The sequence below is a fragment of the Epinephelus fuscoguttatus genome, linkage group LG21 (assembly GCF_011397635.1).
Source record: "Epinephelus fuscoguttatus linkage group LG21, E.fuscoguttatus.final_Chr_v1".
NCBI lineage: Eukaryota > Metazoa > Chordata > Actinopteri > Perciformes > Serranidae > Epinephelus > Epinephelus fuscoguttatus.
In genome coordinates, this window is record NC_064772.1 from 15,665,014 (window position 1) to 15,682,541 (window position 17,528).

At 43.7% G+C, this 17,528-nt stretch overlaps 1 protein-coding gene across 11 annotated transcripts in view; it reads right to left on the reverse strand.

Moving 5' to 3' along the window:
• Nucleotides 1-17,528, reverse strand: part of scrib (scribble planar cell polarity protein) — an 82,082-nt gene that overhangs the window by 7,136 nt on the left and 57,418 nt on the right. For 3 of the 11 annotated variants that reach the window (XM_049565129.1, XM_049565127.1, XM_049565132.1), the window contains 18 exons: nucleotides 17,246-17,302; nucleotides 16,542-16,622; nucleotides 11,623-12,042; nucleotides 10,879-10,950; nucleotides 10,682-10,735; nucleotides 9,576-9,629; nucleotides 9,165-9,287; nucleotides 8,367-8,477; nucleotides 7,927-7,977; nucleotides 5,770-5,937; nucleotides 5,199-5,358; nucleotides 4,854-5,073; nucleotides 4,688-4,777; nucleotides 4,415-4,597; nucleotides 2,461-2,610; nucleotides 1,743-1,882; nucleotides 1,478-1,515; nucleotides 954-1,028 (listed from right to left, as the gene is read on the reverse strand). In XM_049565129.1, coding sequence (XP_049421086.1) covers nucleotides 954-1,028; nucleotides 1,478-1,515; nucleotides 1,743-1,882; nucleotides 2,461-2,610; nucleotides 4,415-4,597; nucleotides 4,688-4,777; nucleotides 4,854-5,073; nucleotides 5,199-5,358; nucleotides 5,770-5,937; nucleotides 7,927-7,977; nucleotides 8,367-8,477; nucleotides 9,165-9,287; nucleotides 9,576-9,629; nucleotides 10,682-10,735; nucleotides 10,879-10,950; nucleotides 11,623-12,042; nucleotides 16,542-16,622; nucleotides 17,246-17,302 — 2,247 coding nt within the window. The remainder of the gene's footprint in view (nucleotides 1-953; nucleotides 1,029-1,477; nucleotides 1,516-1,742; nucleotides 1,883-2,460; nucleotides 2,611-4,414; nucleotides 4,598-4,687; nucleotides 4,778-4,853; nucleotides 5,074-5,198; nucleotides 5,359-5,769; nucleotides 5,938-7,926; nucleotides 7,978-8,366; nucleotides 8,478-9,164; nucleotides 9,288-9,575; nucleotides 9,630-10,681; nucleotides 10,736-10,878; nucleotides 10,951-11,622; nucleotides 12,043-16,541; nucleotides 16,623-17,245; nucleotides 17,303-17,528) is intronic. The other 8 variants (XM_049565136.1, XM_049565128.1, XM_049565130.1 and 5 more) reach the window with 8 other exon arrangements.

The following is a 17,528-nucleotide window of genomic DNA, read 5'->3' on the forward strand; positions in this document are numbered from 1 at the left end:
GTGTAGTGCTCCCTCAAGTCTCCTGCTCTGCATACCTATAATGTTCAACAACACCTTTAAACACTTTTGCCAGTTCATATGCAGGAAACATTATGCAAACACTTAAAAACAGTCCATTAAATGACATCCATCAAAGGGAGAACAGGAACAAACTGTGGTCACTGTGCAACAACCAAACCACACAGGATCCCCGCAGACTGACAGTGACACATATATCTACAGATACTCGACCCCAAAAAACAAAAGACCACTCCGAGACAAGCTCACTTCAACACCACTCCAGGGTTCCCCTGCTCCCCCTCCCATCACTTCTTCCGCACAGAGAAGAGGAAATTAACTATGTCACACAAACCTACACCAAACGTCTACCCTAATGACAGCGCAGGAGGAGACCCTTCAGCAGCTCAGTGTTTCAAAAGCCAGAGCATGAGAGGGAATCTAATGGACGATGTTATTCCTCTGCCTGATACGTGATCCATGCGTGCAACAAGACAGCTGATGGACGTGAATGTGAGAGTGGATGAGATGCAGAGTTGGTGGCCATTTCCCCCGGAACCAATTCTGGTTAGTGGGATCAAAAACACGTCTGCGTCTCTGCAGCTGGTGAGTGTTACTGTCTGATTATTAGTTAGCTGAGAGATAGATGGGTGTGAAGGGTTACTGCTACAGATGCTCTTACATTTGTGAGTGCTCAGTGGGAAGGGGAGAGGCAGAATGGAGGGGCATATTTGTTGTGTCTTTATGTGGTATCTCTTCATTGTGCAAGTGAGAGTTAGTGAGCCAATCACTGTAGTACAGAGCAGGAAGTGCTGATCAATCACGGAGCCAAACCCTAGACTTCAGTCACACTGATGCCTCTTGATTCACAGAGAAAATAGAGGGGGGAGGCAGCAGGGAAAGCCAGGGGGAAGGGAGGAGGCCAGGGCCCCGGGAGCTCAGCATGCAGCCAATACCTGGATGTCGTATACGGGTTTGGAAGAAGGAATGGCAGCAAACTGTCGGTAGTCAAACTTCTTTGACGACAGGGACTAGAAGGATAGCAAACAGGAATGAGCAGAGGTCGAGGGAAAAGAGGAAAACAAGGACAGGAGGAGGGTGGGACAAAGTATGAAAAGGAGGAGAACAGCGTGGAGAAGGTAAAGATAAAAGGAGAGGAGAAGGAATAAAAGATAAGGAAACAGAAAAAGGAGAGGTGGGAAGCAGAGAGGCTAATGGGTGATTCAAACAGCCAGCTGTGGCATATGATGGGAGAGCTGTGTGTGTCCTCAGCTCTGATTGGCTGGAGTGACAATGAGCAAGATGATGGATTAATGCCAATGTGATCTGAAGCCAAGCTACCTTTATTCCCTTTCCCAGCTCATTAAATCAAACTGCACATCGTCAGTGTTACAGCTTTGTTCAATTATTTGATGATTCCAGCTCTCCAGGTGCGTTCAAAGGATACAGTCACACAAAAAAGGATAGATTTAGCGCTTACCAGCCGGCCTGGAGAGGTTACTCCTCGAGGACTGAGTTCTGTCAGAGGCAAACAGGATGACAGGTTAGAACAGAAAGGCAAGCAGGGGCAGGTTTGAAACATCAAGAGTTATTATCAAGAAACATCAAGCAATATCAAAACAGAGGGAAATATTCCAAAAATTAGGGAAAATTAGTTTCATGACTGGGGGAACCCTGAATGACTGATAAGATAATGCTTGTCATGTAAACAGGCCTCAGTGGTGTTGGGAACAGCAGCTTCCTACCTTCCATAGGTGTGGGAGATGGTGTAGGGGCGGGGGAGGGCGACTCCGTCAGCTGATCTAGCGTGCCACGCTTCTTCCCGTCCCGAGACTTGGCGATGACCATCTGTGCTTTCAGTGCGTCCTGCTCCAGAGACTTCATTCTGTAACAGGAACAACCACCATCAGATAAATGACAGTAGGAACTGAGAGAACAAATACAGAGACAATAACTGACGGAGGCACACACCGTTACAGGTGGGTGTAGTGCCGCTCACTACTAATTTTGGGTGCTCCTTGTCCTGGTTTGCTGTGACAAACAACCAGTTGAATTTAATTGCACAATAAAAAGAGGAGGCATTCCAGGAAAAGGATTGCCTACTGCTAGTAGGCTTACCCTTAACTCACAAATAGCTTGCAAACTGTGGGATGTGTGTTAGTACAAATAAAAGTATGAAAACCAAGAGAACAGCAAGGCGCAAATGAAAAGAGTGCTGCAGAGGAAGAGAGGAGATACAGAACAGAGAGAGGGGGAACCAGAGGAAGCTAGAGATGAACAGCAAAGACGTGCAGAAGCAAGACAGCACTAGAAAGGCAGTGAAGCACTGACAGTGTCGCTGCGAGTGCTTGCTTGGACCTTTCCGAACTCGGCCTCTAGCAAAATACCCCAACGCCAAAGCACCCCAGCACACCCCCACGATGCCGTGCGTCTGGCCCTGGTGGCTGGGGCCGAGGAGCAGACCTGAGCTGGGAGGCTGCGGAGGAGGCAGAGGAAGAGGTGGGGGGCTGGGGGGCTTCGGCCGTGCCCTGAGATGCCCTCACTCTGGCCTGGTAGAGCCTCTTAGCCAGGTCCTGCTCATACTGCCTAACATCCTCCTCTAGGCCACAGGGCCTGGGCCCCGCGAGGCCAGGGAGAGGGTGACAGACAGGAGGAGGGAACAGGACGAGAAGTGCACCAGGATGAAGGAGGAATATGAGGAGGAGAGGAAGGAAAGAAAGGCGTACAGACAGGAAAAGAGAAGAAAACCAAAGAATGGAAGGTAAAACACCGACACATTTAGAAGAGCCAGAATAATAAGATCTTATTTTGAGACATGAAAACAGTAAGAGAGGAGACTAACAGCACACACACCACAGAATGAACTATGAACTTATATTTGTGTTGACTCTACACAACAAAAACTGAACCTTGTTACTGAGCAGTATGAAATCTGGGACAGAGGTGTCACTGACCCTCACTTATTAACGCACCACCCCATGTGAGCTTTGAAACACCAACATTGTGCGCCTTTGGTTTTCAGCGCAACATCACAGGGAACCAATAACACAAAAAACATGATACTACATTTTTAAAATCCTTATCATTTGTACTTTTGGTCCTTGTATTATTTACACTCTTGTTTCTCTGCAGTCACCCACGTGCTGCCTTCATCCCGGTCAAGGTTTATATCACATGTACAGTCACGTGATGCTAAAAGACAACAAACCTTCCCCCTCTTCTCCCACTTTAGACTTTGTACACATTAATGCAGAGTAAAAACAGCAAGTATAAACAAAAAAATATCTATATTCTTGCAGAAAGATATTTAATTTTAGTCTGTAACTCAGATATTTTATCACGTTTAAAACCTATGCTCCACCTTCACAGCTGCAACGTTAAAGTGAAATGTTTAGTGTCAAACACTTTATTTCCTGCATTCTGGTGAATTTTTATGCACCGATTTGTACCTTTTCTGCATCAATTTATAGTGGAATTGTCTTTGACTTTATTAAAATAAAAATCCTCTGCTACTTCTGTGTATTTATTTGAGCAGATAAATGCACTTGTTCTAAAGATTTATGTCCATGATAGTATGTGTGCTCATCTTTTTGTTGATGGTTATTGGTTAGAATATGGTGAACTTTGATTGTCAATCAAAACAAATAAAGTTCTACAGCCAATAGCGTAGCTTTTATATAACCCAAGGGGTGGATGACCTGATGACTTTAAACCCCACTGTCAACAATTTATCCACATTTTGTGAGTGGCGGGTGCTACTTTCAGACCCTGATTGGAGGTTAAGTCGCAGACAGAAATGTTCAAATTAACTTTTAAAAATTAAGTGACTATTTCAGTAAAAAAGAAAAAGTTTCAGAAAAATGAAAATATACCAAACACTTTCTAGATATACTGCCAAGATTTGTTTGCTTTTCTTTATTTATATACATTGCTGAATGTATTGTCTGGCTGCTGGTCAAACTAATGTTAAGCACTCAGTTTTTATTCTAGTAACTTGTCACGTACATTTGTCAGAATTAATGTTTCAAAAGCAATAGGACAGTGAAAGTGACAGTGAAAAATAATCACGAGTACTTCACAGGTTTTCACTTTTGTTATCAAAAAGTGAGTCTTAACATGTCATCAGTGTCATCACAAATGTAAAGGAGACCACGGTGAAATAAATTTGTTAACTCTTTATTGGGTTGATTTATACTTATAGATTCCTTCTTCTAACCACTGTTAAACTGCTGTCGCTGCATCACAATGGCTTTACTGGCACTTAATTATTTCTTCCCTTTCACTCATCCCTATTAACATCATAGTACTAGAATGACTAAGGTGAAGTAAAGTGAAGACTTTAAAACATCCACAAAAAAAACTAATTATCTGTATTACCTTCCTCATCAGAATGCGTTCAGTGTTGTGTTGTATTTACCGTGCTGCCCTCCACATGGCTCTCTTCTCAGCCTCCAGAGCTCGTTTCTCAGCAGGGGACAGGTCCTTGTCGGGGGCCACAGCCAGCTCAGGGCTCTGCATTCGGAGCCTCTCTTGATGTCGGCGCTCTGCTTTGGCTGTGCGGATGGGAGCCGCCGAATCGCCGGAGTAAGCTGGAATCAGACTGACGAGACACACAAGAAGCAGTGATGACCACACTGGCAAAAAAACAGGACAGCAAAGAGACACTCAAAGATGTGTGCAGTGTAGTTACCCAGTCATGGAGTTGGGCCTCTGCTCGAGCCTGAAGCTGTCCTCCAGTGAGTTCCTCTGAGACTCTCCCTTACCATCAACAGATGAAGGCCTACATGCAAAAAAACCAAACTGTTAGGTGGAGAAATTAAAAAATGTTTAAAGCAATAATAATTTATAAATCTTACCCTGAGCTGCCACAGTAGCTGGGTGGTGTGACGTTGTAGTTTGGTGGTGTGGCGCAGTGCCTGGATGGGGCTGATGCTGGCTCCACGTTGTACTCCACTCCATCCAGCAACACTTTGCCAGTGGCCTTCATCTGTGCCACCTGCTTAGCCAGGTCCTCCTCCTCATCTTCATCGTCTTCATCCAGTAGGTACTCCCGCGCTCGCTGCTCAAACTTCCTCTCTGGGGCGAGATTAACAGACAGGGATGTAAATAGCGAGGGAAGGTTAGCAGAGTCTGATGTTTTTATTATCATCCTTTATTAGTCATTAGCAAGGGTTGATCAAGGAGGAACAACATCAACAAACCTTCCTCCTCCCTCATTTTCTTGAGGTCATCTTCTCCAACAAGAGACACTCGAGGTTTGGGTTTCTCTGGTGTCTGCTGCTTCACGTCAATCTCAAAATACTTCTGTCTGTCCCTGAAAGAGCGCTGCTCTGGGCTGTCCTTACCACCAGGAGAGGGACTCTGTTGGTTACAAGAAAAAGCTTACAATTAATAGGTGCTGACGTCAGTGTACCAGCAATATTTACAAATGAGAAATCAGCAAAGCAAAGGTTAAAAAGTTGTTTGTTTGTTTGTTTTTTTGATTTGCGTGATTGCAGAGCCATTTGCCAAAAGAGCAGAGGATGTCACAGAGATACCAGAGGAGAAAGTATCACAGACCAAGAAGAAAGAAACAAAATTATCCATTAAAACAGAACCCAGCACCATTTAGCTGATTTCAGATCAATTAACTGGCTGTTCCCATTATTGGCAGAATTAACATGGCTGAGTCCCAGCGTCTGGGAGCAGAGACACCACCACCGATCAAGCCAAGCACACCGCAGCCCAGACAAAGAGCAGGGCTGCTGTAGATGTGGCGGAGGCAGTGGGTACCTGCAGTTCCCAGGAAGGCCTGGAGTAGCGAGGCACTGCTGCCAGGTTCATATACTCCCGACGGTCAGATGTGAGGGAGGGCCGGGGGGAGACGTTGCCACTCAGACCCCTACCTGCTCCCTCCTGACCGTCTGTGTCATCTTCAAACACCTCGTTGTTCAACTCAGGCTGAAAAGGCCACATATGTCGTCACCCCTCAGATTCCTTAGTAAACTCACAGTAAGCTTACAGCATATCTAGACGTACTTCAATATTTTGTTCTTGCAGCTGCAGATTCAATATTCACTTGTTTATAACGTACTGGCCCAATTTTAAAAACAATACTGTCTTCCCCTACATCCCTGAATGGAAAATGACTTTTTGGTGATACGAAATCCTTTCAGATTAGTCCTGTAAATTTCCCTGAGATACTGTAAACTCAAGGAGTAGAGGAGAGTCCTCATCATCGGTGAAGCATTTTCTCTTGTGAAGTTTGTGACATTTTGTGACCATGGTAATTGTGGGCTGGTTTCTTTTCTTTCTTTCTTTCTTTTTTTTTTTTTTTAAAAACGGTGGGAGAAGCTTTTGACGCATTTTCAAGATTTTATTTCTTCAACAGCAGCAAAACGCATTACAAAAGCCATCAGAAACTCCTGTAGGTTTTAGGTGTAGGTTCCTGAAGGATCCTGGGGCAATCTAACTTTAAGAGCCTGTTTACACCTGGTATTGACGTGTCCTGGGCGATCTCATCACAAGTGCACAGCTTTAAGTCTGTCTTAAGTGCACAGCTTTAAGTCTTGCGTCTCCACATGCGTCTGGAGAAACCACCTGTGATAGGCTCTCACTTCCGCACTGTATTTACAAATATACACGTAGCCTAAATCATTTAAGTCACCATTATTAAAGAATACTGTTGCTGGAGTGTGAGCTCTACACTGAGGACAGTTGGTGAGAGCATGCCTGCACACACAGTGACACGGCTAACTGTTAGCATAACATGGTTAATGGTTCTTAATGGTTTTGACAGGATTCCCGCACATTTTCATGGACAAAATTTCAAAACTTTTCCATGACAAAATATCTGATTCAAACTCTATTTAAACATAATTTTTGTTAGCTGGCATATATGAAGAAAGAGGGAACAAGGGGAGAAAATTAAGAGACGTACGTAATGGTAAACAAAATGTTGTCACACATCGACGTTCATTAGAGTAACATTACGCCGTCAGCTACAGAATATAAATTTGTCATTATGTAACATTACGTGGAAGATTTTTACTGTAACAATTTCATTAGACACAACAAAATTTCATTACTTTTCCAAAGCTTTCAATGATTTTTTTTTTACTAATTTTATAACTTTTCGGTCTGCGTTAGATGGTGCTAACCGGATAGACTTTGAATAGAGTGTTTGCCCGGGAGGAGAGCAGCTTTGGAGATCGTCCTTCAGCCCTGCATCTAACCTGTGTGATGGCAGCAACAGAAAGTTTGCTTATCTGGTGAGAAGGACATCAGCTGAGTCCTTCCATGTGGCCCGTCACACATTAATTTACACACTGCTGAAAGAATGTGGCCATATGTGGCCCAGACTAGTGTTGCACGGTCTACTGGTACCAACGGTAGACTGCGGTACTAAACACCACGGTACATATGATACCATAATGTTAATCACTTACTGATGCTGTTTTTGAAGTATGAATAAGTCAAGTAATTTATTCCATTGAAATATCATTCATGTATTATAGAAAAGTGATTCATCTTTTTATAAATGACAAAAGAACAGAACCGTGAACCATGATACTTTCACTGGTATCGTACCATGGGTCCCACTTTTGGTACCATGACAACACTAGCCCAGACCACCACCTTCATATTTGGTCTCAGCAATTGGATCTCGAGTCCTATTGGGTGCATTCACAGCTGTACTAAGAGATGTTCTCTTTTGACTCAATCAATCACCCAGGACGCATTATAATAGCAGGTGTAAACAGAGCCTCAAACAACCTACAAATGGACTTGAAAAATGTGCTAGCCTGGCAATATTAAAGCCACAAATCTGTTGTTGTGAACATGTAAGTCTCTAGTCCTTGAATAAAGTCCGACTCCAGTTTTTCAAACGTCAAGAGAAAGAGACAGACGGCTGTCCTTCTAATATTTTTGGTCAGTATGATCACTTACCTCTGGTGAAGGTTGCTTTGGGTGGAAATTGTTCCTCACACCATACAGGTCCTGTTAGGCACAGCAGGATGTTAGTAAAATGAAGTAAACTCAGACAGAGGACAAAAACAGAGCAGCAGAGAGATAGAGAGCAGGCAGACTGATTAGCAGCTGGGATATATAATATAAAAAGGGGGGACTGAATATTAGTAAACGAGCCACACATGGATGGACGAATGAATCAAAACTCAACACCAGCATGACAGATGATGGCACTGGAGTACAAAAACCAACGATGAACGCATTCCACACGTCACAGCACGTCACAGGCCCCCCGACACGGCGCAGGCTCATTACAGGACAGCCTGCTCCAGTCAGGAGGGGGCAGGGGCGAGACCAACCAATCAGCACAGCATGCTTGTGTCGTTGTGACCCGGTGGAGCCCGGGCAGCACGGCCTACCTGCGGCGGCTCCAGCACTGCCAGTGAGCGAGGCACGGCGGCAAATGCCTTGTATGCCTGCTTGACATTCATGGGGAACTCGTCGGGCGAGGTAGGGGAGGGGGCGCGAGGCTGCAGGGGGGAGGTTTGGGGGAGGGGGGGCATGGAGGGTGGGGTAGGTTTATATGGTAAAAGGAGCCGAGGAGAAGAAGAGGAGGTGGGAAGGACGGACAGACAGAGACATGGAGGAGAGGGTAGACTATGAAAAAAACCAGCAGAGTTGAAGACTGTGAAGGAGAACAGGTGAACGGCATGGCGGCTGGTTTCATGTGAGAGAGGAGGGGAGTATGCCAGAGAGAGACACACAGTAGGGCTTGGAAAGTTCAAAGCCATGACAGACTTTTCTGTATGAGCACCTTTGTGAAACAAATAGGAAGACGTGAGATGAAAACATAGCTTCTTCATTATTTACACACTATGCTGCCTGACAGAGGAAGAAATAAGTGCAACATTTCAGAAAGCTGCAGTTATGAGAAATGATCTGATTCCGGAGCTCAGCGTTGGGCTGGATGCTCTGTTTGCAGGCGTAGGAGGTCTGGAGGTCACAGACTGTAGCACCTGCAAAGACTCAACTCCCCTCTGCATCCAAATACAAATCTTCCTTTCTTTGGTTCTAGCCTCTTAAGAAACAAAAATCATCATCTGCATTTCTGCTGCACTGCTGTGGGACGCAGTGTTTTGGGGCTGTGTGGTCGGAGCTGGCTGCACAGAGCTGAGAGTGGACAGAAAACAGCACTATGTGGTGGTGAGGGGTCTTACAGAGGTCTGGGAGTTGAAGGGGGAGGGGCCATGCTGGAAGGGGTTAGGACTGTGGCCGTCCGGAGTGGCGGGGGAAGGACTCTGCCGCATGCGCCCGACTGGCTGGATGGCACCCGGTCGTGTCTGGAGAGAAAACAAATGATATTTTATGGACTTCAGGCAATTTCTTTTAAAGTAGCCTAAAATCACAAATCTGTGTTTTATTTTAATTAAGTGTTTTTCCATTTTTTTTTTTTTTTTTTTTTCAGAAAATTTGTGCTATTCTTAATTTTCAAACAGAAGAAACCCATGACACATATGTACTAAAAAGAGGAGTATATTGGCCTGATATATTGGTAACCAAATGTGATGAGTGTCTCACTCTAAACTACTACAGAAGCTATTTTGTTTTCAGGCTTCTCAGACACTCACTGATGATGAAGTGTTGTCGATGGCAGTAGGAGTGGAGGAGAAATGAATGTTTGCCTGTAAAAAATAAAAGAAAATAACAATAACAGTGAAATGGAATGCATGGAGCCGCATCATCTACTTGAGTTTTAACCAGCAGTGCATTCAGTCACTACATTTTCACTTCTTCAGGATGATGCCAAATACAATCACTATCAATCAATGCAACACCGTCAGAGTTTACCTTGAGCTAATTTCATCACCAATTGAGGGCCCTTAGTCACAATTTGACTGCAATCTCAATTCCTCTTATAAATCACATAAGCACACAGTATTTGTGCAACACTGGTAACTTTGCTCAAGGAAAATGGAGAATTGATTCTGTTATTGTCATGTCACAGAATATGAAGCCACAGCTGGTCAGTAGAGATATTAAAGGAGACCTATTATGCTTTTAAATATTTTCTATCTTGTAAAAGTAATTCGCATGAGGAAAAACAGACAGGCAAGATTGTTGTGAATACACTGAAACTGTTTTTTCTACTTGATAACAGGTAAACCTGGTTGGAGGTGGTAATTTCCCCCCACTTTTGAATCATATTCCTGCTGGAACATGTCTGGTTGTGTTTTGAAGATTTTTTCCACTATACAAAATGCAGCTATTCTCCATTACACTCCAGGAAGACCCGCAAACGCTCACTGGGATTTTTCTTAAGGAGGGCTAAAAAAGATAGGCACTAAAATGGAGCGTCTCACAAAGAGGGTGAATACAGGCCTTTCACTACAAAGAAAATTAAGTGTTTTTTGACCATTAAAGCATGTAAACACATTAAAGTAAAAACCCAGAATGTAAATATAAACCTGAAAGTGAGCATAATAGGTCCCCTTTAAGGACAGTCAAAGTCCAAAGTCTATTTCTCCAATGAATTTACATCCAGTCTACATGAGGCGAAGCATCAGTAGTCAGCTGGTCATGGAGAAGCAGAGACATGCTTTTCAGACTGGTAGGACTGCAGCAGAAATGCCGCTGAACTAGTTTCATTAACAGATGGAGGGCTCAGAACAGCAGACGCATATGCTAAAAAAAAAAAATCCAGGCCAGAGCAGAGAGGGCCACAAGACCCACTTACGAAGCGGGTCTCCCTGCCTGCATACAGGGAGCTGTTGGAAGAATGGTCGCTGTGCTACGGGTGGGAGGAAAGGTCAAAAGGGTCAACTGTAAAACACCTCTCCTATAGTGGTAGAAATGACTCATGGAAAAGGAGAACATAAAGTAAAAAGATGGCAGGAGGATGGTGGAGGAGCACTGGGTGTTGGAGCTGCTCACCGGTTGGATTGTGGGAGAGTAGGGTGCTTCCCTGATTGGACTCTCTGTCCTGGTGAAATCAGAAGGAGGTGCCTGGAAAAACAAAAAAAAGAGTTAACAGCTGCTGTTACTTTCACTCTGTGCACTGACAAAACAACGTAGTAAGGAAACAGATTCACTGGTTAGTCCTGTAGAGAAGTGATCTCCCAGTAAGTTCAGTTAACAACAAGCTCTTGCTGATGAACATGCACTTTTCTGTGCATCTCTGCAGGTCGTGTTCCTTGATGGCTTCTGACCTCCCTCGCAGCTGTTGGGACAGACATTCCCGTCGGTCCTTAGTATGTAGCGACTATGTGCCCAAATACCTGACGAGGTGCCACAAGCTCTGTGCTCACAGCAAAAACATGCACCAATTCAGCTGGTTGTTGCACTCAGATTAATACACACTTGGACACACACTTCCTCAAAGGAAAATGTGTTCACCATGAACTTCAAAACAATGAATTATCAACAGTGATCGTGGCAGTTCTACATCCATCCTAAAGATATGTGCAGACTTGTTATAGTACGGTGCTTTGGATACATGTCAGCTCCCTAAAAAAGTGAAAGACGCTTCTATGGATCAAATCAACATAATTGTTAAAAGTTAAAACTTCCACAAAGTCTTGATGCAAATGAACGATCCATTTCAAGTAAGCCAAACGACAAACTGTGCGTGGTAACAAACCATGCTGCCTCCAAACCACACTCAGGCAGGCGGCTTGCCTTGCTGAACAACCAGGGCTGCAGCTGGCCTTGCCTCCCGTAGCCCACAGGAGGCCCCGACAGGATCTGCTCTCCAGCTGGACGACCTTTTCCTTTGCGGTTGGCCACCAAGAAAGGATTCTCTTTGAAGCAGATAGGCTGAGAGTCCACCAGGCACTCCTCTTCTTCAGGTGCAAATGTTGAGGAATTAATGGTTGTTGATGAGCCAGCACTGTCAGTAGCGGAGGTCCCGTTAGGGGAGAACTGGGATCCATGAAGGTAATCGTGCTCTGTGTTCAGACCGGAAGAGGACTCAGGGTCTGTGTGGCTGATGGGTTTGGTGGAGTGACCTAAGCCAAAGCCCAGAGGCTCTAAAGGGGCTGCGTACTGGGCCTGCAGGGGGGCCTCCATGGGAGCAGTCAGACTTACAGAAGTAGAGAACTGGATAGGAGCAAAGGAAAGAGGAAGGACAGATATAGTAAAGTGACAGAATAAGGACTGAAAGGAAAGGTTTCACTCACTCACACAAACTGTACATTATGGCTGGTAGAATTTAAAAGAATAAAAGCTGAAAGTTTTAAAAACAGAAGAAAGAAGAAATCCAGAAATCGAGCTCATGATAGATTAAATGATAACTAAAGGTTAACTACAATTTTAAATTAGTTATGATAATGTTCTCACCAAAGTAACTGCTGAGATCTGTGAAAACTATCAAACCAGGTCCATCATTTCACCCTCTGAACAACTGCTCTGTCAAGGTGCAGCAGCAGACAATTTAGTTCAGCATCTGCCTACAGACTGTTTTTCGCCACGTTACCCTCCATAGCACTTTACTAGTAGCAGCAAGGATTCTGCTCAGCACTAACATCACTCTGGATTTGATATCATCGCTGTGTGTAGTGTTGCAAGTGATGCAAAAGACACACTGAAATTTGATTTGAGTGTCTGGACTAACACCTCTTCCTTAAGCAACAGTTTGCTGTTGCTCTGAAAGCAGGGTGGAGGTGTGTGAAGCTTCACCAAAGTAGAGCTCGCAGCAGTTTTTTAAACAAACAACACGTCACTTAGCCTGTTTGCTGACGCTTGGAGCGGGTTAAGACATTTTCATTGAAAAACACTAAGACAATCTGATGTTCGCTTGCTTGTTCACATTGCGTCCATTTAAGAAGAGGTGTGAAAAATTTGTGAGAAATTGGATTGGAATAGCAATTAAAACCACCAGCAAATGTGGTTTGGGCAAGTTTGCAAATTTCATTTTTCATTTTATCTTTTTTTCTGTTTGCTATCCAGACTTTATAAAGTTAATCTGGATACAATCTGCCAAAAGTGGATTTGGGCTGGCAGTCATAACAAGGCCTATGACATCACTGCCACAATTTCAACAAGACAGAAAACTCAAACACTGACTTTCACCACCATTTAAAACCATTTTATTTGAAAGTAAAATGTGTGTGGCAACCTCACGTTCTGTCAGGTGCGATCACTTAATCCCTCCTTAAAGAGGAAACTGTGTGTATGCCAAATATTTCAGTACAGCAGGTCAAAGTTGAACCAGGAGTTTGGATATTAAAATGGATATATGGATATATAATAGATATTAAAACAGTTTATGTACTAATTGTTCTTTGTCTTCTCTTCCAAATAAGCTTTTCATCTGTCGGGTTTCCTGACTGTTTGTGTTTCTGACTTCTTTTAAGCATCTAGAGACCTCAGCAGTCATCCTGGTGAGTACAATGTTATCATAACTGATAGCTGAACATACTACATCAACATCCAAGTTGTAATAAATCAGAGCTCTCCTTGAAGAGCAGCAAATAAAAATAGATCTACAAAGGCAGATGTTGTTTTCCCCTAATGTTGTAAGCCCCTGTCAGTCAACTTGAAACAAATACAGCAAACACTAGAAAACATTTGGTAAATAAATATAACCTGTTACAAACCTCCAAATTAATCTAACATAAGATGAGGAGTAATTCCCTTTCGTCTAATGACGTGCTTTTGTAAACAGACACTTGACACACAAGCCTGTAGTTGCTAAAGAGTTACTCACATCACTAAGTCTTTCCTAAATACTCTCAGTTACGCATCATCCACGACTTGTTAACTGCTGCTGTACACCACCAGACACATTACTGCAGTCCAGCCTCTTAACCTCTCTGCCTTAAATAACTATATTATCAGATCAGCAAGACATTCAGGCTCCTTCAGCTCTTACTGTACCTAACATGGAGGACGGGTGACGTCACTGTAGGAGGGGGGAAAATATGTTCTGTTTAACCCGACCCATGTAAAGAAACCTGATACTGTAACTGCAACCACAGAAGTGTCATGTTTTAACAAACCACACACGAAAAAAAACACCTAAAAAGCCTCAGGTCGACCCAGATAACTCGACGTGACCTTGACATATCTGATGATAATCAAAATAGCCCCACTAAAAATACAGCAGGCATTGTGAGGCAGTAATGTGCGTCCCTACATGCTGACTATAAGAGTCTGTGGTGTGATGAGGGTCAGTGGGCTGGAATGTGAACGAGTGCCCTTTTGGCTCTGACACAAACTGTGAGGGACAGCTGGGGTTTTTGGTGTGAGAGAGGAGAGCGAGGCTGCTGGTGCGCCAGGCATGCCGACACACTGAGCTGCCCGCCATGCTGGGAACCAGGACCTGAATCGTGTTACTCCCTATTTCTACAACAGTGTAGTAAATGCTTCTTGGAAGAATATTTAAGCAGCAGAAGAGATAATATTAGAGATAAAAGGAAGACTTCCAGGTGCAGACTATTAGGCAAGGTAGGCAACTGCCTGGGGCCCAGAACAGCAATAGATTCATCATGATGTTGAGATATGAAAAATATATGCTATGCTATGCTATTCTAACAAAATAACTTAAAAAGGGCCCCAAAACACTTTACTGGCCCCTACAGGCATGTTACTGGTTTCATTGCGACATGCAGTGGGGGGCCGTGGGTTGGACCAAACCCTTTGCCACTGCCGGAAGGACAAGGCCTTTGTACATGGGGTGTCTGCTCTACTAGGTGAACTAGTGAAAACCTACATGGCCAAACCAACTGGATTCTGATTCTTCTTTCCAGTGACATTACATGACCTTAAAGTCAGCTCTTCAGCCTGACACCTCACTTCTTATAAAAAACACAGTAAAACTTGTCACTATCACTAAAAACACACTCCGTTTGGCTTTCTTAACATTTCTAAACCACCGTTTTTCAACACAAACCATCTCTGTTTTTTAAGCTAAACCTTTGACAACACATTGCAGGCAGTTGATGAAGGCTCACTGTGATACAGTTTGAGCAGGACCACGTGTGCTGGAGAAGCAAATCCAGCTCTAAGGCGCCGCACATTAACAGCTGTGTGTGAAATGTAGGTTAGGTTCTCTTGGACAATCTAAGAAGGCCAGAGATCTACAAGTAGGGCAGAAAAACAGTCATAATAGTCGTCTATTTAAAGTTATGGGACCTAAATGTTAATAAAAGAACAATAACTCTTTCTTTAGTGCATGGTAGCTCAAAGGTGTGTATTCAAGGGTGGGTAATGGAACACGCAATCAAATCCTTTTGGTGCTCAGGTTTCAAGAACTCTAAAAAGTCTAAGCAGGTCATAAAGTCAAATTGATAATCTCCTGTTTGACACTTAACACAGACACTTGGATAAAAATAAAGAGGAGAGAATGAATCAAGACAGAGAGAAAGAAAAATAATAAATTGATCAAACACCAGTTGAACATCTCGGTACTCACTGCAAGATGGAAACAGGACAGTCCACTCCAACTTACTCCTCTGAGGACTTTAGGAACTCCAACTGAAACACTTGTCTGTTCCTCTTAGACAACACCCTCCCTCCTTTTCTATCACCCCACCCACCCAAGAGACTGCATCCAATTCAGAGCCAGATGCAGGTTTAAAATATCGCAGAGGATAGGCCGGTTGATAGCGGGCAGCTGTCCCCTTCCCCCCAATCTCCCTACCTCTTTCACACACTCAATTTATCAACCAGGACAGTGCCCTCTCTGCGGCCATGCTTCCTTTCAAGTCCTCCTCCTTCTGTACTTCATAGATACTTTTATTTTTCCGCAGCCACTTTCACTCTTTTCTTGTCTTGATTCCTGGTCTTCATTTTCTTTTCCCAAACTTCTTGATAAGTCCTTGATCTTCATGTCATTTCATCAATCCAGGGTGGTCACATCTGCTTTTGTTAATTAATGTAGGACATGATTACATCACTCTAGCTTGATTTGTTGCACTGGTTTGGCCTTAGAGCCACCATCAGTAATGGTGACTTGGGGTTTTGACATGGAGAGAGGTTAACATTCCTGCTCCTGGTGGGGCAACTGGTCGGCTCTGGGTCACTCAAGAGTTTCCCGGGACATAAAAACACGAGATTCCATAAGGAGGTCTATTCTGAGGCTTGAAGGCCACTTCCAACATAGCTCAGAAATACAAGCAGTTTACAGCTTCAGAGGACTGCACTCTTTTTTAAACAGGTTGAAAAGGATTCATAACAGTTAGGCCACACCCACACTAATATGTTTTTAATTTAAAAGTGGTGTTTTAAAACAAAAATGATTACCACACACACACACACACACACACACACACACACACACGTTTTAGCAGTTTTGTAAGTAACAGCTTGACAATAGTGACTTTTAAGAGCCGATTAGGAAGGGAAATAAACGTACATAGTTGTCTGGGTTATCATTTTCGGAAGTCTCTGCCCGCCCTGATTAAAATGCAACTCTGCAGTTTTCAAACTAATATGGGGTCAGCAGCTTTTCAAAGGTCTTTGTTTTAGGGGTTCAGAAATGCCAGAGAGGTGTAAATACAAGACAAAAACTTATTAGTGTGGATGCAGCCTTAGTGTAACGACCTGTGTATCTTCTACCTCTGCCCGGAGACATTACAACATACAGAGGGTCTTACCCTGTTGAGCTTCTGCAGACTGGTGGTGGGCAGAGCCGCCAGGGTTTTGTAGTCAAGTTTTAGAGGTCCAGTGCCAATGTTCTGAAGAGAAATAAACAGGAAGCAGAGGTGAGAAGAGGACAAGACTGAGGTTTATTACACAACAGATAAGAAGCAACTCACAATTAGAACTTGAAGACCGGGTGCTGCATCCTTAATGTAGATAATAAAAAAGAAAGACTATGGCTGCACTCTATTCTGACTTGTAAATAAAGTCACACGGACATTTTGGGAGGACACACAACTTCATCTTATTTTCTGGCAACAATTACTCAATAAGCAAGATTTTTTTTCAAATTAAAGACTACGTATAGATTTGTAGATAACCACTGATTCCTGTGAAGTGAAGAATCCACACTTCTGTTGCAAATGAGAACTGGCTAGAGAAATTCCCCAATGCTCAGTATGTATCATGTCATTATATTTAAGGATAAGTCTGGTTTTATTCTAAAGTTTTCTTATTGTGGGTTGGAGTCGAACTGCAGCCGCTGCAGTAAGGACACAACCTTTGTACTTGGGACGCATGCTCTACCAGGTGGGGGCCCCAAACTAAATGGGACGTTCTAATGCATTCTAAAATCCCATGGAGGTAGTGCTGTGGTATTTTTGTTTGCGCAGACTTCCAGGAAGGTTGTCTGCAACCCTGCCAATGAGGAGTGTCTCACCTCAGTCTCCTCTTCTAGCAGGCGAGTTGCCTCCTCACGCTCCAAGCGCATACGCTCCTTCACCAAGAGAGGAAGGGGAGGAGAGTACAGAGGGAAAGAGACCCAACCACACACAGCCACACAGTGATGCGATGAGAGGTGAAATGAGAAGATGGAAGATTTATAGAAGAGGACAGAAGTGTTACAGGGGGGTGAGGTGGAGAAACACAGCAGTGGGGAAGTGGTATGGAGATGGGATGATTGGATGATTTTTTTATCACACCAAACACACCAAAAGTAAAGG